General features: G+C 38.3%; 1 protein-coding gene across 2 annotated transcripts in view; it reads left to right on the forward strand.

Moving 5' to 3' along the window:
- LOC106881390 (membrane-bound transcription factor site-2 protease) overlaps positions 1-17908 on the forward strand; it is a 30070-nt gene extending 12162 nt beyond the window's left edge. For both annotated transcript variants that reach the window (XM_014931766.3, XM_089358343.1), the window contains 7 exons: positions 880-983; positions 1410-1656; positions 5146-5344; positions 5751-5854; positions 13654-13849; positions 14597-14672; positions 16777-17908. In XM_014931766.3, the coding sequence (XP_014787252.1) occupies positions 880-983; positions 1410-1656; positions 5146-5344; positions 5751-5854; positions 13654-13849; positions 14597-14672; positions 16777-16996 (1146 nt within the window). In that variant the 3' untranslated portion in view covers positions 16997-17908. The remainder of the gene's footprint in view (positions 1-879; positions 984-1409; positions 1657-5145; positions 5345-5750; positions 5855-13653; positions 13850-14596; positions 14673-16776) is intronic.
- Positions 17909-27441: the final 9533 nt, after the last annotated feature.

A 27441-nucleotide genomic window follows, 5' to 3' on the forward strand; every position in this document is an offset into this window, starting at 1 on the left:
ACTTTTGTATATTTACTGAAATATATGTACAGGATTTATTTGCCAACTTACATATCTCATAACAACACTTAAGATATCCCTTCTATATATTTTTTACTTCTTGTGGCAAAATCTATTGTACATTGTGATCTATAGACCTTTCTTGGACACCAACATTATTTTGCTTACATTTGTAAGAGCTTCACTTTGAAAATGTGTTGTATCCAATATTGTTGTAGGGTGGAAGAATATGTTTACAAATATTAACATGCACACAGAGAGAGAGAGAGAGAGATTCTCTACTTGTTAATAGTCTCTCAGAGTCAAAATATACTACCAGTAATATATTGAGAATCAACAGAAATGGTTGATGTTTCCCCTCTCTCCTGATCTCTGCTATTTCTGTTACATATCTGCTAAACTCTGTATCTGTCAAATTTTCAAGCAATTATTTATTATTTGCTAGCTGTATATTCATTTAATACACGTAGTATATTAAAACGAACTATTTAAAAACTTGACATGCATCAGAGATCATTTTGGAAAACGATAAATGGGAAGTTATAACAGTGTGTGTTAACATCATCATCATCATGTGGAGGTACGTGGCTTAGTGGTTTGGGTGTTGGACTCAAAAACATAAGATTGTGGTTTTGATTCCTGGACTCTCTCTCTCTCTCTCTCTCTCTCTCACACACACACACACACACACACACACAAAAGCTTGCCATCAATGTAAATAAGTAACCGTCAAGTACTAGAAATGATGTAATCAACCATACCTTTAAGATGATATCCCAATATGACTCTTTTCCAATGACTGAAATCAATAAAATAATAGTACCAATGGGTCCCGTTTACTGTAACTTAAGTTATTTTATATTGAAAATATATTTCCAGATGCCAGGTGTGAACTTACCTACAAGCCAGATGTCATACTATTTACTGACTCTTTTAATTTGTGGAATTCTTCATGAATTTGGTCATGCTCTTGCAGCTGTCAGGTAATGTTGATCCTTGTTCTAATTTACACACAGTTCTGTTCTTTTGTGTTTGATTTTAGTCTTTGCAGTACAATGCTACTGAAGTGAAAGTTTTACTATATCTAGTTTATATTATTGATTAAATTCATACATCAGTGATACACTTGCTATCACATCCAACAAAATCTAGTCGAAAAGTACTTCCACTCACTTTAAACAAACAAGTCCACTAGTCCTAATGGTGTCACTTCTATAATTCTCAAACATTGTACCCCAGAGCTATACTTACCAAACTCTTTGTTCTCTCTCTCTCTCATAATTATTTTAATCTAATGTCTCTCTGCACATAATTATTTTAATCTAATGTCATTTCAAGGATGTATATTAATTTAATTGTTGATATCTAAAATGTCAGCATATCAAATGTTATTTCTTAATTTTTGCTAGGGAACAAGTCCATGTGAACGGTTTTGGATTTTTCATCTTGATACTGTATCCAGGAGCCTTTGTTGAGATGTCCACTGAGCATCTGAAAGTGATAGCACCAATTCGACAACTGCGAATATACTGTGCTGGTGTCTGGCACAACTTCATTATTGTACTTGCGGCATTGCTGGTTTTACTGCTGTTGCCTACATGTCTGTTGCCATTCTACACGATTGGAAACTCAGTGGTGGTCAGCTATGTAGTACAAGTGAGTGATATCAATCCCTTATTTGTTTAATTTGAAGTGTTCAGAACAGTTTCCTATCATAACAGAAAATTGTTCTGAGTGGTTGGCATTAGGAAGGGCATCCAGCTGTAGAAACTCTGCCAAATTTAGATTGGAGCCTGGTGTTGCTATCCGGTTTCACCAGTCCTCAGTCAAATCATCCAACCCATGCTAGCATGGAAAGCGGACGTTAAACGATGATGATGATGATGATGATGATGTTAATCATAATTTTCAGAGAATGAAACAATTCAGTTATATTTTAAATTTTCTTTGTTTTTATTAATATTTAAAAGTGTGGTACAGGTGCAGGCATGGCTTTGTGCTACGTTTCCTTTCAAACCACATGGGTCTGAGTTCAGTCCCACTGCTTGGACAAGTGTCCTCTACCACAGTCTTGGACCAAACAATGCCTTCTGAGAGAATTTGATAAACAGAAACTGAAAGAAGCCCATCATGTGTACACGCGCGCGCATGTGTATGTGTGTTTTTGTGTCTGTGTTTGTCCTCCACCACCACTTGACAACTGGTGTTGGTATGTTTACATCCTTGTTACATAGTTCAGCAAAAGAGACCAATAGAATAAATATCAGGCTTAATACAAATAAATAAGTGCTGGAGTTGTTTTGTTTGACTAAAATTCTTCAACCTGGTGGCCACAGTCTAATGACCGAAACAAGTAAAAGATGAAAGATTGAATTATTAATTTAGACTGATTACTTTGGACCAATCTCCAAATATTTTTTAGGTGCATTTTATATTTATTTTGAAATATATTGTTAAGTGCAGGTGCGGTTGTGTGGTAAGAAGCTTGCTTCCCAACCACATGGTTCTGGGTTTAGTCCCATTGTGTGGCATCTTGGGCAAGTGTCTTCTTCTATAGCCTCAGGCTGACCAAAGTCTTGTGAGTGGATTTGGTAGACGGAAACTAAAAGAAGCCTATCACATATATATTTGTACATATTTAAGTGTGTCTCTGTCTGTGTTTGTCTCCACCATCATCATTTTACAACCGATGTTGGTGTTTTTATGTCCCCATAATTTAACAGAATAAGTCCTGGGGTCAATTTCTTATCTACTCTAGGCATGAGGCCTGAAATTTTGGGGGAGTCGATTAAATTGACCCCCAGTACACAACTGGTACTTAATTTATCGACCCCGAAAGGATGAAAAGCAAAGTTGACCACAGCTGAATTTGAACACAGAACGTAAAGGGAGACAAAATGCCTCTAAGCATTTCATCTGGCATGCTAATGTTTCTGCCAGCTTGTCACCTTAGTCCTGGAGTCAATTTCGTCAAGTAAAACCCTTTAAAGTGGTGCTTCAGCATAGCCACAGAAAAATGATTGAAGCAAGTAAAAGAATAAAAACACTGAACAGAAATGATGACGCTGATACTCTGCAAAATAGATATTATTATTGCAACAACCTACCTAGAAATGCTACTGCTAGTGTGGTTATCCATTATTATAGTATCTAGATGTAAACTAGATGGTCATAGACTATTGGTTGTTAAATATCTCTGTCAAGGATATAATACAATATAAATGGTAAGATAGGACTAGTTTAAGTGACTGCCTAGTAGCATGCCTAACTGCTACCCTGATGCACGTGTGTTTAGTTTCTGCAAGCATGCAGAAAATACCTTTTAGAAATTTGGTAGTGGTAACAGAAGTATCAGAAGTATTTACCATATTACCGTATATGAGAGTTTTTTTATGGAGTCAGTTCTTTGACAGCAATAACTTGTATATGTTCTTCAAAATGCCTTCACCACTGCCTCATTCTGGCTCACTGTCATCATTCTACTTTGTAATCAGATTACCTCATTAAACTAATATCAAATATCTCAGCAAAATCTGCAGATCAGGAAGCAGCCTTTATGAATCCAGCAGCCTGCTGGTAGTGTTTGCAAAATCATCAGGAATTCTTGCAATTTTTCAGGCAAATATTCTTGAAGACTCAATGGTGGAGTGAGAAAGATTGTTAAATGGGCCATGTAAGATATTATGGAGAATAAGATCTTTCTCGTCAAATGAGATAGAAGTGAAAACAAAAGGAAAGAGAGAGGGGGGGGGAGAAAGATAAAGTCTGCAAGTTGTTTGTTCCAATCCAGCTACGAAAGAAGATGCAAAAGATAGTACTTTAAAAAGGAAATTTGCCTGTTGCTAACAAGCTAATAACATTAAAATTAGCAACATATAACTAATAACCCTCAAATGTTAGCAACACCAGATAGTCATCTTTGATGAAGCTAGCAATACTAGCTAATAATTTTCAAAGATAAGAATTATTAGCCAGTTTTTGAAGATTAGCTAGGCCAGCTAATCGAAACAGATTAGCAATACTAGTTAATCACCCACCGAAATTCACCACATCAGCTAATAGCCTACAGAGGGAAGCAACATAAACTGATTGCCTTTGAGCAACACTAGTTAATCTCCCACAAAGATCAGTTACTCAGTAACTGATGTTAATCTAGTTGACAAAAATGAGTAACAACTTCAGAATTTCAATCAATTAAAATTAGAATTATAGTGTAGTGAGGAGATGAAAGCATTAGCTCAGTGACTAAGTTAAATAACAAAAGCAGAGATGATAATAAGTTTTTAGGTGAGGGGAAGATAGAAAATATTTATAGTGAGTGTGTCTTTAAAGGATACCTGTAAGGAAGATAGTAACTGGTGCAGTTAGTTCAAAGAGACAAGTAATGGTATTGGTGGAGAAGTAATGCAAAAACTAAGGATTTAAGACTGGTGTTAATTTCAGAGAAAGGTAAACTGAGCTAGTCAAGTAACTACTGAAATTTGGGAGCCAAAAAGCAAAATGTAGATGCTTGAGGAGTTCAGAATTAACCTTGTTATGAAATGAAATTTTTGGTATCATTGAAACTTTGGATATGCCCCCAAGTTTAATTACAGTCAAGATTAAATCTTTTAAATACATCGATATATATCAGTATAGGTACAGGCATGACTGCTTGCTTCCTAACTACATGGTTCCGGGTTCAGTCCCACTGTGCCTTCTACTATAGCCTCGGGCCAACCAAAACCTTGTAAGTGGATTTGTTAGATGGAAACTGAAAGATGCCCTTTGTATGTGTGTATGTGTGTGTTTTTGTGTCTGTGTATCCCCCCCCCCACCAATATTGCTTGACAACTAATGTTGGTGTGTTTACATCCCCTCAACTTAGCAATTCAGCAAAAGAGAGTGATAAAATAAGTAATAGGCTTACAAGGAATAAGTCCTGGGATCAATTTCTTTGACTAAAATGACCTTTTAAGGCAGTATTCCAGCATGATCGCAGTGAAATGGCTGAAACAAATAAAAAAAAGGAATAGAAGAATGTGTTATTACTGCCTTACGCACTTTCCCCAATTTCCCATTTATCATCATCATCATCATCATCATCATAAGTTTATACATCAGCCTTTATCTCTCTCTTTTTTTTTTTCTTTTCAACATTCCAAGGGCTCTGCTGTATCTGGTCCAAGGGGACTGGTTGTAGGGGACCCAATTACAAGCATCAGTGGTTGCCGTGTGACTAGCATTGATGACTGGTATACTTGTATTGCTGTAAGCATCAAAGAGGGCAATCTCGGTAACTGCATGGCTCTGAACGTTATCCAGGACCTTGATACAAGTATGGCTGCTGCTTTTATGAAGAAAAGTAAGTGTTCGTTTGTTTTATAGTTGATGTTGGTGATTTTTGCAAATTGGTCTAATTACATGGATAATCTCAGTAAATTGAATTGTTTCATCTCATTATATTACTCTGCAATATTTGTATTCCTGATTTATAATTATTCACTTTAATTTCCTATTGTTGTGATTGCCTGTCTATTTATGCTAATTATTTTATTTTGTTTATAATAGTAATCTGATTCACTTGTATTCTCTTTTTTAAAATTTTTATCGTCATTTAGGCACAAAATAAAATAATTAGCATAAATAGCTTGCTTACCAACCACATGACTTTATTGCTTCTGCTGTTTTTTCTCATTTATTTTAATCAATTTTCATTATGGTTGTTACTGTTGTCTAATAATTCTTGTTTTTGTTGAATGTCCTTGCAGATATGACTAAAACATCACCATTAAATCAACCAAAAGACTGTTGCAACCAAACCAGTAACACTCATCTTTGTTTCATGTATCATGTTAAAAGTTTACCCAAGACTGTGAGTACTGTATTTATTCATGTATAACATGCAGAACTAATTTGGGGCAATGAAATCTTGGAGAAAACTCTTGTGCGTGATGTGCAGTATTTTTTGCGTGGTGCTTTGCTATTATTTTACATTTCAAATTGAAACTATATATAATATGTGGCTGTATGGTAAGTAGCTTGCTTACCAACCACATGGTTCCGGGTTTAATACCACTGCATGGCACTTTGGGCAAGTGTCTTCTACTATAGCCTCGGGCCGACCAAAGCCTTGTGAGTGGATTTGGTAGACGGAAACTGAAAGAAGCCCGTTGTATATATGTGTGTATATATATATATATATATATATATATATATATATATATATATATGTATGTGTTTGTGTGTCTGTGTTTGTCCCCCCCAACATCGCTTGACAACTGATGGTGGTTTGTTTACGTCCCCGTAACTTAGCGGTTCGGCAAAAGAGACCGATAGAATAAGTACTAGGCTTACAAAGAATAAGTCCTGGGGTTGATTTGGTTGACTAAAGGCGGTGCTCCAGCATGGCCACGGTCAAATGACTGAAACAAGTAAAAGAGTGTATATATATATATATATATATATATATCATCATCATCGTTTAACGTCCGCTTTCCATGCTAGCATGGGTTGGACGACTTGACTGAGGACTGGTGAAACCGGATGGCAACACCAGGCTCCAATCTAAATTTGGCAGAGTTTCTACAGCTGGATGCCCTTCCTAACGCCAACCACTCAGAGAGAGAGAGAGAGAGCTAACTAGATAGATAGATACATACATACATACATACATACATATATATATATACATACAAACATGCATACATAGAGAGAGAGAAATGAGATATATATCTGCACTGGCATAGCTGTGTGGATAAGAAGCTCACTTTGCAACCAGGTGATTTTGGGTTCAGTCCCACTGCATGGCACCCTGAGCAAGTGTCTTTTATTATAGCCCTGGGAGATCATCTCTGTCCCTTCTTTATTGTTTCATTCATTCTCACCTATGTAATACCTTTGCATACATTTTATTGTAATAATGAATGGGCCCTGATTGTAAAAATATAGAATTATTATCTGTATATGATAATGTCACACTCACTTCCCCCCTCTCTCTCTTCTTCCTCTTTCTCTTCCTCGCCCTCTCCCTCTCTTCCTCTCCCTCTCCCTCTCTGTCTTCCTTTGTGTCACACTCCAGTCGTTTTATTCAAAAGAAGAAAGTTTTTACTTACAAAATGTTTATATTTATATGAAGTGGACTGTATTAATTCATTTGAATAAAATGTTTTGGTCAAAAACTATCATTTTGCTCCCAAATAGATGCTACCAGATGCCATAGATATGATAATTAGGGACAGTAAGAATAAATAATACTTTTAGATTATTCAAGGAATAAGTTTCTTTCATTAGTTATGTTCCTATGTATATATTGATTTTATTTTTGTTTTTAATTCAAGGTTTTATATTTCCATCATCATCATCATCATCATCATCATCATCATCGTTTAACGTCCGCTTTCCATGCTGGCATGGGTTGGACGATTTGACTGAGGACTGGTGAACCAGATGGCTACACCAGGCTCCAATCTGATTTGGCAGAGTTTCTACAGCTGGATGCCCTTCCTAACGCCAACCACTCCAAGAGTGTAGTGTTCCATATTCCTATTAAAAGAAATCTGAGTAAATGGAATAGAGGGAGAGAGAGAGAGAGAGTGTGTGTATATGTAAGAGAGAGAAAGGGTGGTAAGTCCATGTAGATAATAAGAGATAATTATCGAGAGACAAGTTGGAGAATGATGGTGGTAGTTGTAGTCTTTTGTTTACATGTTTATTCTTCTCTTATTACAGCCTTATGAAGTGGATTGTTATCTATGGCAGCAATTTTTCAGGAAAAACATTTGTCACTTGTTGAAACACTTAAGCTATGAAGTTATTTTCATTTTGAGTTAATTCTTCTTCAAAGTAGTTTTTTTAATAGCCAAGAGATGTAGTGAAGTGTTATATTGGTCACTAAAAAAGAGGGGAAGTGGGTTTTTTTTTCTTTCTTTCTTTCTATTTTATTTGGAGAAAATGGAACAGCCAATGTTTGAAACTTTTAATTGCAAAGAATGCTTTGGAATAAAAATGCAAAGCAAAAAATTTCAAGGGCAGTTTAGGATACATAGTCTAAAGTATTTAATTATTCGTTTTCATAAAACAAGCATAGAGCATATCAGAGTTATATTTTCCTATCATTTGCTAGTCACAGTTTTACATGCATACGTACATACGTCATCATCATCATCATCATCATCGTTTAACGTCCGCTTTCCATGCTAGCATGGGTTGGACGATTTGACTGAGGACTGGTGAAACCGGATGGCAACACCAGGCTCCAGTCTGATTTGGCAGAGTTTCTACAGCTGGATGCCCTTCCTAACGCCAACCACTCAGAGAGTGTAGTGGGTGCTTTTACGTGTCACCCGCACGAAAACGGCCACGCTCGAAATGGTGTCTTTTATGTGCCACCCGCACAAGCCAGTCCAGGGGCACTGGCAACGATCTCGCTCGAAAATCCTACAGGAGCCAGTCAGGCGGTACTGGCAACGGCCACGCTCAAAATGGTGCATCTCATGTGCCACCCGCACAAGAACCAGTCCAGGGGCACTGGCAACGATCTTACTTGGCTTGCCGGGTCTTCTCACGCACAGCCCATTTCCAAAGGTCTCGGTCCGTAGTCATCGCCTCGGTGAGGCCCAATGTACGAAGGTCTTGCCTCACCACCTCAGCCCAGGTCTTCCTGGGCCTACCTCTTCCACGGGTTCCCTCAACTGTTAGGGTGTGGCACTTTTTCACGCAGCTATCCTCCTCCATTCTCACCACATGTCCATACCAGCGCAATCGTCTCTCTTGCACGCCACAACTGATGCTTCTAATGTTCAGCTTTTCTCTCAAGATACTTACACTCTGACGGGTATTCACATTGACATTACACATCCAACGGAGCATACTGGCTTCATTCCTTGCGAGCTTACGTATGTCCTCAGCAGTTACAGCCCATGTTTCACTGCCATGTAGCATGGTTGTTCGTACGCATGCGTCATACAGTCTGCCTTTTACTCTGAGTGAGAGTCCCTTTGTCGCCAGCAGGGGTAAGAGCTCTCTAAACTTTGCCCAGGCTATTCTTATTCTAGCAGCTACACTTTCAGCGCACCCACCCCCACTACTAACTTGGTCGCCCAGATAGTGGAAGCTATCGACTACCTCTAGTTTTTCACCCTGGAATGAGATAGAAGTTGTTTCCTGTTTGTTTGCAGTCTTTATTGCACCTGAACATCTGCCACAAACAAAAACTAACTTGCTAGTTAACCTGCCTTTGATGTTGCTGCACCTCTTATGTGTCCATAGCTTGCACCGGGTACATCTTATAGAGTTACTACCTACTCCTTTTCTACATACTGAGCAGGGCCATCTACCTGAAGGGGTTTGTGTTTTATCTACCTTCCTACTTATTAGGATTTTGGTTTTAGCTAGGTTGACTCTAAGGCCCTTCAATTCTAGACCTTGCTTCCACACCTGAAACTTCTCCTCTAGTTCTGATAGTGACTCCGCAATTAGGGCAAGGTCATCAGCATAGAGGAGCTCCCAGGGGCAACCTGTCTTGAACTCCTCTGTGATTGCCTGGAGGACTATGGTAAATAATAGGGGGCTGAGGACGGAACCTTGGTGGACCCCTACCTCTACCCGGAATTCATTGCTGTACTCATTTCCAACCCTCACCTTACTGGCCGCATCTCTGTACATGGCTCGCACAGCTCTCACTAGCCATTCTTCTATCCCAAGTTTCCTCATTGACCACCAGATAAGGGATCGGGGGACCCTGTCAAAGGCTTTCTCCATGTCAACGAAAGCCAGGTACAGAGGTTTATCCTTGGCTAGGTATTTCTCTTGCAACTGTCTCACTAGAAATAAGGCATCAGTAGTGCTTTTACCTGGCACGAACCCAAACTGCATCTCATCTAAATTGATTCGCTCCCTAATTAGTTGGGCTATGACCCTCTCTGTAACTTTCATAACCTGATCTAACAGCTTGATGCCTCTGTAATTATTTGTATCTAAAGCGTCCCCTTTACCTTTGTAGCAGTTGACTATGATGCTGCTACACCAGTCATAGGGTATGACTCCTTCGTGTATCACCTGGTTCGTAATACGGGTGACTAGGCTATAGCCAACACTGCCAGATATTTTGAGCATCTCTGCAGTGATTCCTGATGGGCCGGGGGCTTTCCCGGTCTTCATACTCTTAATTGCTTTATCTACCCTGGTACTATCAACTCGGATAGCTGGTCCCTCTATTGGGTCGATATACATTTATTTATTTATTTATTTATTTCCATCAAAACATCTGTCAAATGTAAGCATAACAGGTCAGATATTGTTGTTTGGGATGGACAAGAAAAGATATGTATCATTATAGAGGCCAGCTGCCGTGCTGATGTGAATATCTCTTTGAAAATCAAAGAGAAAGAGGATAATTATGGATAAATTGCCAGCTTCTGTATCTGGATTACAAGTTTACACTTATACCAATAATAATTGGAGCACTTAGTTGTATATGTAAATACCTAACTGTCAGTTTGGTTAAGTTTGACTGAGGACTGGCAAGTCAGAAGGCTGCTCCAGATTCCAGTCTGATTTGGTATGGTTTCTACAGCTGGATGCCCTTCCTAACGCCAACCACTCCGAGAGTGTAATGGGTGCTTTTACGTGCCACCGGCACGAGGGCCAGTCACGGTACTGGCAACAGCCACACTCAAAAAGGTGTTTTTTACGTGCCACCTGCATGGGAGTCAGTCCAGTGGCACTGGCAACGACCTCGCTCGAATGATTTTCTAACGTGCCACCAGCACAAGTGCTAGAAGGCGATGCTGGTAGTGATTACACTCAAATGGTGCTACTTACGGGCCACTAGCACGGAAGCTAGACAGCTGTTCTGGCAATGAACACGCTCGGACAGTGCTGTTAGTGCTCCACCGGCGCAAGTGCCAGTCATCAAATATGGTTCAATTACGATTTCGATTTCACTTGCCCCAACATGTCTTTGCAAGCAAAGTTTAGTGTCCAGTGAAGGAGAGGTTGGCATGGGTGCCAGTTGTCGGATTCGGTTCGATTTCGATTTCAGATTTCAAATTCACTTGCCTCAACAAGTCTTCGACGAGGTGGTTTTTCCCTCTTTCTCAAAGGCTGTCATTACATGTGGTTGGTAAGCAAGCTACTTACCACACAGCCACTCCTGTGCCTATATAATAGTGAAAGTATTATATCACATTACAATACAGATGTTATTGTTTCACTTTTGACATGCAATACCAAAACAGTGTAAGAGATAAGAGATTGCTCGCATTAGGCAAGAAGTTGAAGATGTAAAATTTGAATGAAATTGGTTGGCTATTTCTCAAGTTTTAGTGGTGCACACATACACACACACACACACACACATTCTCAGTTTTTTATATATATATATATATATATATATATATATATATAGGTGGGTAGATGAGTGAATCCCAGCTGTTTCCCCTTAAAGCACATCTGCTTTATGTGTGTGTATGTATGCATATGTATATATGTGTGTGTGTGTAGATATGTGTGTGTAAATACATAAGTACAAGGTACTTAAGTTGGCTAGAATGAGAAATAAAGTTGGTGACAGTTATATAGATTTCTGCTGCCCTGAGGTTTGTCTTTTATTTCATTTAACTGTCAAAATATCTGCTTGGTTCTGATGACCTTTAATGTCAACTCAAGGTTACAACTTGTTTGTAATTCTTGTACTTCTCAATGCCAACGTTAACTATAATCTAATTCAAATAAGTGAATTTAAACAATATAGTCATTTGCTCTCTTTACTTCTCATATGCTTGTTCAAGCCACACCTGATTTTCCTATAATTTTGAATGTTATTTTATAAAGAACCACTTCTCTAACAACATTGGATTCATCATGTTCAGTGTATGAAATCTCACCATTTTGACATCTTAGCTGTTTAAAATTTTACCTAAAGATGGTCGATTATATGTTCTGATGTAACTTATGAATACATCAATAAAACTCTACTGAAACAGTTCCAAATTTTAAATGCCATTTGTGTTCCCTTAATTTATATATATATATATATATATATATATATATATATATATATATATATATATATCAGGGTAAGAAAAAATTTTAGAAATTTTTACTACCAGTGGCCTAGCATGTAGAAAAATTAGTCAATAGATTATATATTATTCCTATAAATACAGTGTACATTTTAACACATAAGAGGTAACCGTCATAGGATACCTGTCACGCTAGAAGGAATAGCCAAAATCCAAACCACTATTAGGGATAAATTTCGAAAATATATATATATATACATATATAAAATAACTTAGTTATCTTAGTTTTAACATCATCTCCTTCAAAATAGTCACCTTGTGCTGCAATACGCCAGTCCCAGCATTCCTGCCACTTTTAGAGTCCAGCCTGGGAGTCATTTTCTGTAAATGAGTCAAAGACCTGCAATTCACTCTGGATCTCAACAACAGTGTTAAAACGGTGACCTTTGAGTTGCATTTTCATCTTGAGGAAGAAATGGAAGTCTGCAGGTGCTAAATCTGGCAAATAGGGCAGGTGTGGAAGTGATACGACATTGTTCCTGGTGAGAAACTCATGAGTGAGTACAGCTCAGTGACTGGATGCATGCATTGTCATTGTGAAGAATTCAATACTTCGAGCTCCATGGATCTGGTCGCTATCACTGAATGTCCTCTCTCAGATGCTTCCAAATGTCATGGTAGAACTCGTGATTGACAATCTGGCATTGGGGGACAACTTCTCAACGCACAATACTGCAGATGTAAAAAAAACAAAAACAACAAGCATGCTCTTGATAGAGCTGCAGCTCTGTCGTGCCTTTTGAAGTGCCCGTGTCAGTTGAAACATTGTGTATGCTCTATTGCCTCATTGTGTAAGCTTGCCAAAGCATGCTCAGTGTCTCAAGTGCCAGTAAGGCGAAGTGGGAAATGATCGCACTCAAATGGTGCTTTTTACGTGCCACCGGAACGGAAGCGAGACCACTGTTCTTGCAGTGATCCCGCTCGAATGGTGCTGTTAGCGCTCCACTGGCACAGGTGCCAGTCATTGAATTTGGTTCATTTTCGATCTCACTTGCCCCAACAGGTCTTCGCAAGCTGAGTTTAATGTCCAATGAAGGAAGGTTGGCATGGGTGCCAATCAACGAATTTTTGATTTCACTTGCCTCAACAGGACTTCGCAAGCAGAGTTTTGTGTCCAAAGAAGGAAAGGTATGCATAAGTGGGCTGGCTACACCCCTGGTAAAGGCCACAGGTTATGGTCTCACTTGTCTTGCCGGGTCTTTATACATATATATCATTCCCATTGTGACTAACCATCACACCAATCTATTCTTTTTCACTCCTTTTCTTTCAATACTCCCTCATCCAGTAGTGACTACTCCATTCCTCTCTCTCTCTCTCTCCTACCACCCTTCAGATGAACTATACTTCCTCATAAATGAGGCTCTGTACCCCTACCTGACTTTTGTGTTACTAGTATTTAGACCAGTTCTCTATTTCGGGGGGGGGGGGGGGTGATCCTCCCTTTCTCTAACTTGCCTCATACATTCTACAATAAGTCGTGGGTGCTACACTTCCTCCTGTGATTAAGCTATTATAGAATCAGAGTAAATATAGAATTGAGTTAAATATCAACAAACATAATTCTTTTTTTTTTTTTGTCTTGTAGAAGTTTGCTTGTCTACCAGCTAGAACCACAACAGATCGTCCAAGTTGTAAATTTCGAAGTGACTGTTATACTCCAAAAGTAGAGACAACTTGTGTATACCCTGCATTAGATAATAAAACCCGACTTCTTCGAATCATTCATGGTCATAAACCACCATTGCTTTTCCTTGGAGATCCTCTAGACCTTCATTATTCCGGTAATTATTGCTTATTCTTTTTCATCTTTTTTTGATGGTGGTGGTAGTGGTACTACAACAGAGATTTTTTTCTGATACTGATTTTATTTTTTTAAATTTTAATATAGTTTATATATCGTACTTTACTTTTCAGCTTCTTTTTCTTGTCTTGTTAGATTTGAAACATATTTATTTATAAGCATTTTGCCCGGCATGCTAACGACTCTGCCAGTTTGCTGCCTTAGAAATTGTGATATTAATTTACTTTTGACTTGATACTTGAACAATTATTTTGACATTGTATTGATAATTATTTTAATGCTCTTTCTTTCACATTTGAACAGATAAAATGTAAAACTGACCTATGGTGTGTGAATTCTGAAGAGTGAATATCAGTAACTTGATAAATAAATAACAGTAACTTGGTTTCATTCAAGTCTACTTTGGCAGTTGTGCTTATTTAAAAGTAAATTAATATTTCTGCAATTTAAGGGCAGTAGTGTGGCAAAAATCTCCAAACATTGGATTAAATTTCTTATAACAATAAGTCTTATCCCTCTATATTGTGATTTCAAATCTCTCCAGGGTTGACACTGCTTTTTATTTTTTCATAGTCAGTAAATTATCTGGTATGAACTAGAGGAAAATTCATTTGAGATTATATCTCTTTTCTACAGTTTTATTTTTTAAATAGTATAAAGTTTGTTTTTGTTTTTGTTTTTTCTTTTGTACTAAATGAAATGTTTCTTTCTTTTTTGTTTTCACTAGTTGCTGTCAGCAATTATGTTCCAAACAATTCCTTCATACCCATCAGTTTACCATATATCATTGAAACATTCTGCAAGTATCCTTTATCAAATAAGTATCATTGATACAAGAATATTGAATGATTCCAGTTATATCACTTACTTTCAATTGGTTTCATCTTATTTTCTCTTAAGATATACATCTGTGTAAGCTAAAAGATTATATATTTGTCTTTGTTGGCAATGTATGTCAGAAATATGCAGTGTATATCAAAGTTGGGATGTAAACACAGTACATGTCAAGAGTATTAATTGTACGTACTGTACTCATAAAAGGTTGAACGCTTTGTAGCTAGTGTATGTCCAAATCTAAGGGCTGTACTAGCATTAAATGTCAAAGGACAAAGTTTACATTTGTAGTACATATTGGAGGATGACAGCTATACCTTCAGTACATACTGAAATGTAAAAGTTGCACCTACAATGCATATGAAAATGTGGAGACTGCACTATGTGTCACATTAAGAAGTGGAAGCTACTGCTGCTGCAGTGCATGTCAAAAGGTGAATATAGTGTATCTTGTTGATATTAAGGAGTGAAGGGTATATCTAAAGTGAATTTGTTTTGTTGATTTTTTCCTTTTACTTTTAGTGTTGAAGCTGTCATGAATTTTTGTGTTAAGTAATGTTGTGGACACTGGGCAAATGACTATGGCTACAATTTTACAAAGATATTCTATCATTTGACACAGATGATATCCACAGAGTGTATGGATGGGATAAAAAAAAAGCCATTGACCCAACCATGAGCAAGACAGCACCACTGTAAACTGTAGTAGGCAAGACCATCAAAGACAAGCAAGCAAATAGAAAGATGAGTAGAACATTACTCTGAACTCTATTTTACAATAAACACCATTTTGGACAGTACACTAGACACAGGGAAATACCTGCAGGTAATAAAGAAACCAATCGCTGAAGAGCTGAATAAAGCCTCTAACTGTCTTCCTTACTGGAAAAGTATCAGGATTTGATGATGTTCCACCAGAGGCCATCAGGTGTTGAAAAGGTGTCCTGTTGCACCATCTACACAAACTATTTGAACAAGTGCTGAAAAAGAGGGAACAGAGCCACAGAAAATGAGAGACTTCAGTATTGTCAGCTTGTACGAAAACAAAGGAGATAGAAGTGATTGCAACAAGTACAGAGGGATCTCCATGTTGAGCATCATTGGAAAGGTCTTTGTTCATATGGCCTTAAACAGATAACAGAAAATTGCTGGAAAAGTATGTCTTGGGTCTCAGTGGGGATTCAGGCCAGAGCACTCCATAATTACAAGATAAATGCAAAGAGCAAAGGCAATCAGTCTACATTGCTTTCATTGAACTCCCAACCTTGTAAGTAGAGATAGCCTCTTCAACCTTGTAAGTAGAGATGGCCTCTTCAACCTTGTAAGTAGAGATGGCCTCTTCAACCTTGTAAGTAGAGATGGCCTCTTCAACCTTGTAAGTAGAGATGGCCTCTTCTGTATTGTTCTCAATATTGGGTGCCCTCCAAGTTTACTCAGGATTGTTCAGTCATGAGAGACATCATTCACTCTGATGGTTCTTTCTCAGAATGGAAACTGCTCAGTCAATTCTGATTGAAGGCATAAACCAAAGTATGTGAAGTACTCATCATTGATATACTGTTTGCATTTGATGTGGTCACTAGCAACACATCTTGAGGAGTAATAGCAATGCCTTATAGACAGACTCACAAGAACTGTCTGAAATTCATGCTAACTATCAGTCTAAAGATGACAAAAGTACCTGGATGTTGAGTACTTCCCTACTTTTGTAACATAGGTATGCTTAAGTAATGCTATAGTAGTAGACACTTGCCCAAGGTGCTACACAGTGGGACTGAACCTGGAACCATGTGGTTGAGAAGCAAGCTTCTTACCACACAGCCACGCCTGCACCTATTTATTTATTTTTTACTGGTTACTTGTGATGTACCAAATGAATATGTCCTGTGTAGTTTCCTTTACATAGCTGACCATTAGAGGTATAGGACACAGTTTCCGGTGCTTTTGTTGCAATCTAATCAATAAATGAATCTAAAATGTACAACTTTTGCTTATCTTCTAACAAGTAAATGGATGTGTGAAAGTAATTTTAAATAAATGTGTTTGCTTCCTTAACTAATTGTTTTCTTACAGATACTTGATCTCTTTATCTGGTGCTTTGGTTATCATCAATGTGATTCCATGCTATGCCCTTGATGGACAGTGGATATGCCGTGCTTTTATTGAGTTTTGTCTTCGACCAATCATTCCTAATGTTGAAGTGCGAAACACCATCTATTCTGTCATTCTGATATATGGCACAATAATATTGTTGGCGAATGTCTTCATTGCCATGTGGACTTTGTTTTCATGATACCTATAAGGATCATTTGTGTGGGAGAAGTTTACACTGTAAAGGTTACTTTTATATATGTGTCAGTGATATACCTTGGATATCAAAATAGGATGTATAAAAAAAATTATAAAGTAAACTCAAACAATGTTTTATAAAAATAAATGCATATGTTTATATTATTGTTATAAATAGTACAGGAAATGTAAAATATGTCTACTCTATCTCTCTTTTAGTGATGCAAAATTTTTATTCTCTGCCCTGTCGTTTTCATTCTCCTCCACTAAGTATATCTAACTGCCTCTCAAAACTAATTTTATTACATCCGTTTTTTTTAGTCTGCTCTTGAAGCTGAGAAGTTAGAATTTTTTATCAATGGTTCTAAAGCAAAGTAAGCATCTTAGGCAAGCTATTAGGATATTAAGTACATGGCCTCTTATTTATAGTTAATATATCATACTGGTCAAGGTAGGAGTTGCGTGAAAAGATAATCACATGCACAATTATATGGCAATACAGTTTCTTCCAGTTATTGGTTGCTGCAATAGTTAATTGTCCGAAATACATTTAAACACTTTCTGCATATACAAAAAGAAATATTCCTGTTTATTTCATTTAGTAGTTTACTATTGCATTGAATGTTTCTTGAGATTATCTAAGGCAATGAAAAGGTATTTTACTGAACAGAGCCTTATTTACTTTTAAGGTAGTTTTATTCTACTTTTATCCAGTATAAACTGTGCTATGATATCAAAAGGAATCTGCATTCATGCTATTTATAGTTCCTTTCCACATAAATCCAAACCACCTCACCTGACCATATGTGCCTCCATGCTGGGTTATAGACAGACTAAGATTATTTGCTGTCATGAAGTGTATCAACTTAATGTATAATCCATCTTCCGATTTCTTAAATAAAATACATATATTGATGATCAGAGTGATGAGTTTTTTCTTTTTTTAAAGATAATAAAAAAGTAATTTAGAAAAACAAATCTATTTCACTCCATATTGTTTATGACTTTTCCACTTGAAAATATTTTTTTAAGTACGTTGTTAAGAAATATTCATTTTTCCTTTCTCGGTCATCTACAGTCCTCTGAATTAATCCTTTTCTCTGTTTGCTGTTATGTATCTGTGCTCTTGAAAAAAAAAAAAAAAATCTCCAAGAGAATAACTATGAAAATTTTTAAAAAAATTTTTCAAACTGTTAACGTCACATTGCTTTAATTTTCAATAATCTTTTGCTAAAATTCAATGAATTTATTCCTATCTTTCTGTACTATATTACCTCAAAAAGATGTAAGATTCAGCTGGAATTTATCACCAAATTTTATGTGTTCATGTATCTTTCAATCTCTCTCTCTGTATGTATATATATATTTTTATGCACACACACACACACACACACACACACACACACACACACACACATAATATATATATATATATATATATATATATATATATATATATATATATAGATAGATAGATAGATAGATAGATTAAGAAATGGAGTCAAATGCAGGTGTTATTCAAATCATTTATACTTCCAACATATGTTTCCAAGGAAGCATTGAGATTATTTCAGAGGGAATAAAAATGATGTAAAACAATGCAATCATCTCATCTGGGGAAAAAAGGAGAAACAAAACACATCAGTTAGCCATTTTAACTGAATATGATTACTGTGTTTATGACGAAGGGGAATGATGGCAAATTATTTTTTTTTAAAAACCATTAATGGATTTAATATCAAAGGTAATTTAGAGAAAGAGGAGGAGCAGAAAGAAAGAAATTAACAGAAAATTAAGAGTGGAGAAATATAGTGTGATAGATGAATGGGAACAAAGCTTAAAAGCATGGAAATAGATATATGCAGTGGAAATAAAATGCAAGAAGACAGTTAAAGATCAAATTTTATAGATTGGTGGAAAATTACTTATAGGAACTAAAGGTATGTTTACAATGATAAACACATGCTTTAAATGTGTTTACAAAAGTATTCTCCGAGAAAGGATGAGAAATTGTTCTTCATTACAGCACAGACAAAAAGATTTACCTTTGTCATATGGGAAGGATCTAGATAGAATTTTCCGTTCCAAATCGAATTGTTTATTATGTTCCTTTAAAGACCAAACTAAACACAACAATACTGGGCTTAGTAAATTAATTTCATTAATTTCATTCTCCTTTATTATAAATTTAAATGAGAAACCCATTCTAAATTATCTCGCTGACATACTACGACGAAATCTCCAAGATGCAGATAAGATAGAGATTTTTTTATTTATTTACGGCCTCAAACATCTCATACCTTCGCGCTTTAGTTTGCCCTCTATTATTTATCTTGTTTCTCTCCATGAAATTCAATTGAATTCAGTTGTTGTCTTAAATTCATACTTATTCATTTTCTAAGCTTCCTAAATTCATGCTACGTTATATTCTACTCACCCAGAATTCATTGCTCTTCTAAAAATTACGATTTATGCATTGTTGTCTCTCAAATATTTAAAATCTACAATTAAGAGCCCTTGTCTCTCAAATATTTAAAATCTACAATTAAGAGCCCTATCTACTCGCTGGCGGTAACCCGCCCTCCCACCCCCTCCACCGGAAGTTCATTCCTCTGTCATCCTGTCAACCTCGGCTGTCTCCCGGAACCCATCTAGTGGCCTTGGCCATCCTCTCCCCTACCTTTGGGTAGCGCATTAAGTTTGAGAAATGTTTGCAGGTTGTAGGTACTGTTTTGCTTATGAATTCTTCCAATTGCAAGTTTTCTTTTCAGGTACACGACACTGCTTTTCCCCTTCCCAGGCTACAGGCCCACACCCCCAACACCCATACTGTTAGGATTGGCACTCTCAACGTCGGCACGCTGAAAGGTAGATCTGGTGAAATTGTTGAGATGCTTGAACGGAGACGCGTAGATATGTGCTGCATCCAGGAAGTAAGATGGAGAGGAGGTTCTGCGAGGTTCCTCACAGGCAAAGAACACAGGTACAAGATTTTCTGGGCAGGGAACACTGACGGGGTCGGGGGCGTAGGAATACTTCTAGCGGAGAAATGGGTGGATAAGGTAATCGAGGTCGTTAGAGTAAGTGACAGAGTACTTAAGATCAGACTAGTGCTTCATCATAGATTAGCTACTGTCATCTCAGCCTATGCACCTCAACCGGGGCTACCAGATGGTCTGAAAGACCAATTCTATGACACCCTCTTGCAAACTACCTCGTCGACGAGTGACAGGGACCTCTTTGTGGCTGGAGACTTCAACGGTCATGTCGGACGTCGTGCTGGAGGCTTCCATGGCATACATGGAGGCTATGGCTTCGGTTCCCGCAACGAGGAGGGAACCAGACTGCTGGAGTTCTGTGATGCAACCGATCTTATGGTCTGCAATACCAACTTCAGGAAACCTGCCAGTCACCTAGTCACCTACCGCTCCGGCAGACACTCTAGCCAAATCGACTACATCCTCGCCAGAAATAGGGAAAGAGGGCGGCTTATAAATGCCAAAACCTACCCTGGCAAAGAATGTACCCCACAACATAGATTAGTAGTTAGCGACTTTAGGATCAAGGCAAAATGGGTGCCCAGAATTAGACAGGCTTGGAGGAGAAGGGTGTGGAAGCTTAAAGACCCTGCAAACGGACAGAGACTTAGAGACAAGTTACTTGAAGCATTTAACGAAATAGAAGGGGATATAGCATCATACAACGTGGAAGACAATTGGAGATTTCTGCGGGACAACCTGTTGAAAGCCACCGACCAGATTTGTGGGTGGTGTAAGGTCCCCTCCCGACCCAGAGTAACGTGGTGGTGGAACAAGGAGGTAGACAGGGCTATTAGACAAAAGAAACAGGCTTGGAAGAACGGTGGTAGCAGGGAATTGTACCAATGTGCCAGAAGGGAGGCTAGGCGACAGGTTTATTTAGCCAGAGGGGAAGCAGATAAGGAAAGATTTGCCAATGTTCTGCGCCGTGAGGACCAAAGACTCGAGATATTTCGTGTTGCAAGACAGTGTAGGAGAGAGAATAGTGATGTTGTAGGAGAGAAATGTGTTCGCATGGATGATGGTACGCTTGCATTAAATGAGGATGCAAAGAAAGAGGTCTGGAGATGCCACTACGATAGATTGCTTAATAAAGAGAATGAATGGGAGAAAGAGAGCCTGCCGTATATCGACCCAATAGAGGGACCAGCTATCCGAGTTGATAGTACCAGGGTAGATAAAGCAATTAAGAGTATGAAGACCGGGAAAGCCTCCGGCCCATCAGGAATCACTGCAGAGATGCTCAAAATATCTGGCAGTGTTGGCTATAGCCTAGTCACCCGTATTACGAACCAGGTGATACACGAAGGAGTCATACCCAATGACTGGTGTAGCAGCATCATAGTCAACTGCTACAAAGGTAAAGGTGACGCTTTAGATACAAATAATTACAGAGGCATCAAGCTGCTAGATCAGGTTATGAAAGTTACAGAGAGGGTCATAGCCCAACTAATTAGGGAGCGAATCAATTTAGATGAGATGCAGTTTGGGTTCGTGCCAGGTAAAAGCACTACTGATGCCTTATTTCTAGTGAGACAGTTGCAGGAGAAATACCTAGCTAAGGATAAACCTCTGTACCTGGCTTTCGTTGACATGGAGAAAGCCTTTGACAGGGTCCCCCGATCCCTTATCTGGTGGTCAATGAGGAAACTTGGGATAGAAGAATGGTTAGTGAGAGCAGTGCGAGCCATGTACAGAGATGCTGCCAGTAAGGTGAGGGTTGGAAATGAGTACGGCAATGAATTCCGGGTAGAGGTAGGGGTCCACCAAGGTTCCGTCCTCAGCCCCCTCTTATTTACCATAGTCCTCCAGGCAATCACAGAGGAGTTCAAGACAGGTTGCCCCTGGGAGCTCCTCTATGCTGATGACCTTGCCCTAATTGCGGAGTCACTATCAGAACTAGAGGAGAAGTTTCAGGTGTGGAAGCAAGGTCTAGAATTGAAGGGCCTTAGAGTCAACCTAGCTAAAACCAAAATCCTAATAAGTAGGAAGGTAGATAAAACACAAACCCCTTCAGGTAGATGGCCCTGCTCAGTATGTAGAAAAGGAGTAGGTAGTAACTCTATAAGATGTACCCGGTGCAAGCTATGGACACATAAGAGGTGCAGCAACATCAAAGGCAGGTTAACTAGCAAGTTAGTTTTTGTTTGTGGCAGATGTTCAGGTGCAATAAAGACTGCAAACAAACAGGAAACAACTTCTATCTCATTCCAGGGTGAAAAACTAGAGGTAGTCGATAGCTTCCACTATCTGGGCGACCAAGTTAGTAGTGGGGGTGGGTGCGCTGAAAGTGTAGCTGCTAGAATAAGAATAGCCTGGGCAAAGTTTAGAGAGCTCTTACCCCTGCTGGCGACAAAGGGACTCTCACTCAGAGTAAAAGGCAGACTGTATGACGCATGCGTACGAACAACCATGCTACATGGCAGTGAAACATGGGCTGTAACTGCTGAGGACATACGTAAGCTCGCAAGGAATGAAGCCAGTATGCTCCGTTGGATGTGTAATGTCAATGTGAATACCCGTCAGAGTGTAAGTATCTTGAGAGAAAAGCTGAACATTAGAAGCATCAGTTGTGGCGTGCAAGAGAGACGATTGCGCTGGTATGGACATGTGGTGAGAATGGATGAGGATAGCTGCGTGAAAAAGTGCCACACCCTAACAGTTGAGGGAACCCGTGGAAGAGGTAGGCCCAGGAAGACCTGGGCTGAGGTGGTGAGGCAAGACATTCGTACATTGGGCCTCACCGAGGCGATGACTACTGACCGAGACCTTTGGAAATGTGCTGTGCGTGAGAAGACCCGGCAAGCCAAGTAAGATCGTTGCCAGTGCCCCTGGACTGGTTCTTGTGCGGGTGGCACATGAGATGCACCATTTTGAGCGTGGCCGTTGCCAGTACCGCCTGACTGGCTCCTGTAGGATTTTCGAGCGAGATCGTTGCCAGTGCCCCTGGACTGGCTTGTGTGGGTGGCACATAAAAGACACCATTTCGAGCGTGGCCGTTTTCGTGCGGGTGACACGTAAAAGCACCCACTACACTCTCTGAGTGGTTGGCGTTAGGAAGGGCATCCAGCTGTAGAAACTCTGCCAAATCAGACTGGAGCCTGGTGTTGCCATCCGGTTTCACCAGTCCTCAGTCAAATCGTCCAACCCATGCTAGCATGGAAAGCGGACGTTAAACGATGATGATGACACACACACACAAACATATATATATATATATATATATATACACATATACACACCTTATACAGCACATATTCTGCATGAAGAATGTAACTGTGCTGCTCGAAAGCACACTGCTAGCATAGTGAATGAGGAAAGCTTGGTTTGCAATGTTTGCAGTCATGTGTGCTCGTCAGAAGCAGGGCTCATTAGCCACCAACGGAGCTGCAAATGCAGAATATAAGTCATTCTCTTCTCTTCCTCACATTTCCACTTCATGCTCTATGCTTGCTTCTCACTCCCCAATCCTGTCCTCTTGGCCCTGTCTCACTGTATCATTGCTATCTTCTAGCCCCCAGTCTGCATGTTCCACCCATATGTAACAAGAAAACCTTTCACACACCCTAAACCAACAAACCAATCCACATCTCTACAACTCTTCTCTTACTCACATTTCCCATTTCTTCCTTCATGTACTATGCCTACCTCTCACTCACCAATCCTGTCCTCATGGCCCTGTTTTTCTGTATCATCACTCTCCAGTAGCCCCCTGCCACACCACTCTATATACCCAGGTTTTCACTCCACATTTCCCTTCCCCACTCTCTATTCACACTTCTTTGGCAATATCTTACCACTTATATTAAGACCTTCAAACCTCAAGGGTATTCCCTGGCATTTGCCAACATCTATACCTCTCTCTGTCTTTATTCAACCATCCCATTTATATTCTGATCCTCATTCCTTGTGAGTATGCCTGGCACTTTGCCACTATCCCTATCCTGATGTCTCTCTCTCTCTCCTCCTGCACTTTCCTCAGGTTTGGTAACCATGATCTCCTTTATGGCAGCACATCTGTTTCTGTCCTTATTTCAGATCTCTCTCTCTCTCTCTCTCTCCAACTGCTGCACATATGTATAAATATGTATTGACCTTCGCCATTGTCAACCTAGTCACTCCTCAGTAACCCACAACAACAGCAACAAAGGTATGAATGAGATCAGTGGTTCCATCTGAGAGAAAATGCTGAACAAAATGTTTTGACATTAGGTCAATGCGGATTGACCTGAAACTAAACAGCAACAACAATATAATTATCAAGGACAACATCACCACCATCAGCAACAACAACGTTTCTTTCCTCTCCAGCACAAGCAACACAACCACCACTTCCAACCCACCAACTTTTAGATAACTGTAATAATATCAGCATGATATCAATGTCAGTAGCTATGTATCTTGTATGTGTGAGGTTATTGTGACTCAAGTTAGAGTTGCAAGGAGCAAAATGCCATGGACCTGATAACCCTTCTACTAACTGTTAACATACAGTATCTCCTCCCACCTCACTCCTTCATTTTTTTATCATCTTATTCCCATACGAATAAAACAATTTTTTTTTTTGCTCTCACTGAGCATTTCTTATCTGCTGCTATTTCACTACTGCATATTTGTTGTGGATGATTGTTGATCACCAATGATACTGGATTTATCTACAATTCATGTCTGGTAAGAAGCCATTAAAAGGAACTGCAATCTGTAGTGTTGAAAAGGACAGTAAACACCTTTATTATTATATTTGCGATTAAATACATTACCTTTGTTTCAATTATTTTAATTTAGATCACCTTAAAACAGGAAGTTTATATCCTAAAATCAGGGCCAGTCTCAGGCAGATTGGTAACAAAGGGAATAAACTTCAAAAGGCTTGTTATGGAAGAAAAAAAAAATCAGTCATGTTGCCAACAGATTAAAGCTTGAAATGTCTACAGTAGGAAGAATGTGTAAGAGCAGAAAGAAAATTTAGGCAACTTACTGTTACTCCATCAACTGCTCAGCCCTTACTTTTTCGTAGATCTAATATGAAGCTTAAAATCGACTGGCTTTTTGGTGTGTAGATCAATTCTATCCATGACTTTACTAGTTTTCCTCAAGTGGAAAGTCTACATGAAATTCAGAAAGATATTGTGACACTTGTAAATGATGTAGGGGTTTGAAGAAGTCATAGACAATGATGTGTTTGATTTGCTAGTAGCTTGCAGAGAAAGTTTATCTGAAGATGAGCAGATGTAAGAACAAAAGTAAGCTGAGAATAATAAATTCCACCACTACATTTAAGTAGGCTGCAAAGAATATTGCTAAAGATTTGGCACTTATATAGGAAGGTCTGCAAGTTTTTGCTGATAACAACCCTAATAGCATAAAAATTACATGAGAAGTTTACAATGAGCTCAGTTCCTACACTCAACTGTACAAAGAGAATTTTGGATAAATTCTTCACCCCTCAAGTAGATGTTGATAAAGATGATGATGAGCTATAAGATAGAAGAGAGTGTTCTGCATCCTCCCCAAAACACTTATTTCACTGCCACCTCTTAACATAGTAGTCAACATTTTTTTTGTGGTAAGCATGTACCATATCACAATATAACAATTCCTATTTACTCCCCAAAGGAATTTCACTTCAAATGTTTTTACACATAAATATTGTACTATGTATGTTTAGAAATTGCTATTTCCATTGGTAAAAGCAGCTGCATTGCTTTTTTTGTTTTTGTTTTTCCTTTACAGTGGGTTTTTTTTTCAAAAATCTCTATCAGAATGTGATACCATTTTACAACATAAAAATCAATGGGAAAATTAAATTTTTATGTAAAGTTTTTCAGGGACACATTGCTCACATAACACTAAGGATTCTTTTTTTTTATATCTATATATAGATTTTTATGATGAGGCTATCATAAGTGATTCAGTTAAACATTTAAATTGTATTTGGCCCATTTCAAACAGGTTAAAGTTGTCACTTTTGTTTCAGTAAATTTACTTTTATTTTATGTATAACTTGTATGTGTGTTTGATTGAGTACAAATACAATGAGTCAAATTGTTTTAATTGTAAATTGATGATGAAGAGGGGTCAGTTTCGTTTAGAATATACAATCATCTTATAAGTATTTGAGCAGTAAATACAAAGTAGCTATGCATTCTAGGTGGCTTGTGTCTTAGTAATAATGCTACAGACTGTTATATCCATTTTATCAGTACCACTGCCAATATGTCCTTCTAACTGATCAAATTCCTATGATGCTAGTATAAGCTGATAGTACTAGAATGAAAACATACTATGATAATATAGGTTGATGATATTATAATATAAACCTGATAGGAATCTAATTTAAAAATGGGAGAAATTAGTTGGCCACAAAGAAGAGGGATCTCTTGCTTTTGACCCCAATGTCATACTTGTTCTTTCATATGCCAAGCACACTTTTAACAAGCATCCAAGTCTATGGTCAATGTAACTGACCATGTTGACTGTACTTAATATACTACACAGCACAGCTTTCAGTCTCTGCAATGTAATAATGCTCATAGGAGAGACAGATTGCTATTCGGGTGATCATTGCTGGAAATATCTCTTTGATGTTTGTAATAACACCCTGTAACCCAGCTATTCTATTGTTGACCACCTCCCATCCATGGTTTAAACTATATGGCTGAAATGAAAACCAAAAATTAGGCAAAGCTTCTTATCTTCACTACAGAACCTCTTCTAAATCTGCTTTCGTTTATTCTACTATCATGCCATCCTCCTCCTTCCCAAGCTCATTTCCTGTACCCTCTTCTTCTCTGCTCCTGCTATTTAGATTTTCTTAGATTTTTTTTGTATAAATATTGAATGTGTTTATAAGCATGCATGTTGTAGCACATATGCATCCATCAACTTTTTCATCAGCAACAATGGTAATAATAAACGTAAACTATTGGCCAATATTCTGCCTTTCTTACTTTAACAGTTTCTTCAGCTTTGTTTCCTACTTCCCTAATACACCAATTCCCACATCTTCTTTACTTTATCTCCTTGACTTTCCTTAAATGTTTGGTTTCCTTTATCTGCCATTCTTTAGTTCTTTCCCCTCTTTTTTCATTCTCTACCTTACACCACTTTTCTCTCTAATTTTTTTTCCTGTTATCCTCTCAGTTACAAATAAACAAAAACTTTTCTGAATGCATGCTGGGTACGCAATTTGTTTATCTCTCCTTTAACTTTTTTTTTCTTTCTCCACCTTCTCCTCTTCACTTAAACACTAACTACTTCCTCTGTGGCTGACCGGAATTTTTGTCTTTTATGCAATCAAAGCAAAACCATGACTCTTCCTTACTCTCAAATGGATAAATGCCTAAAACAGATTCTTCACTCTGCATAAAAGTTAAATTTTTTATCAAACACTTCTAGGAACTCTCTTAAC

Source organism: Octopus bimaculoides, chromosome 10, assembly GCF_046866305.1.
Source record: "Octopus bimaculoides isolate indiv1 chromosome 10, ASM4686630v1, whole genome shotgun sequence".
NCBI classification, from domain to species: Eukaryota; Metazoa; Mollusca; class Cephalopoda; order Octopoda; family Octopodidae; genus Octopus; species Octopus bimaculoides.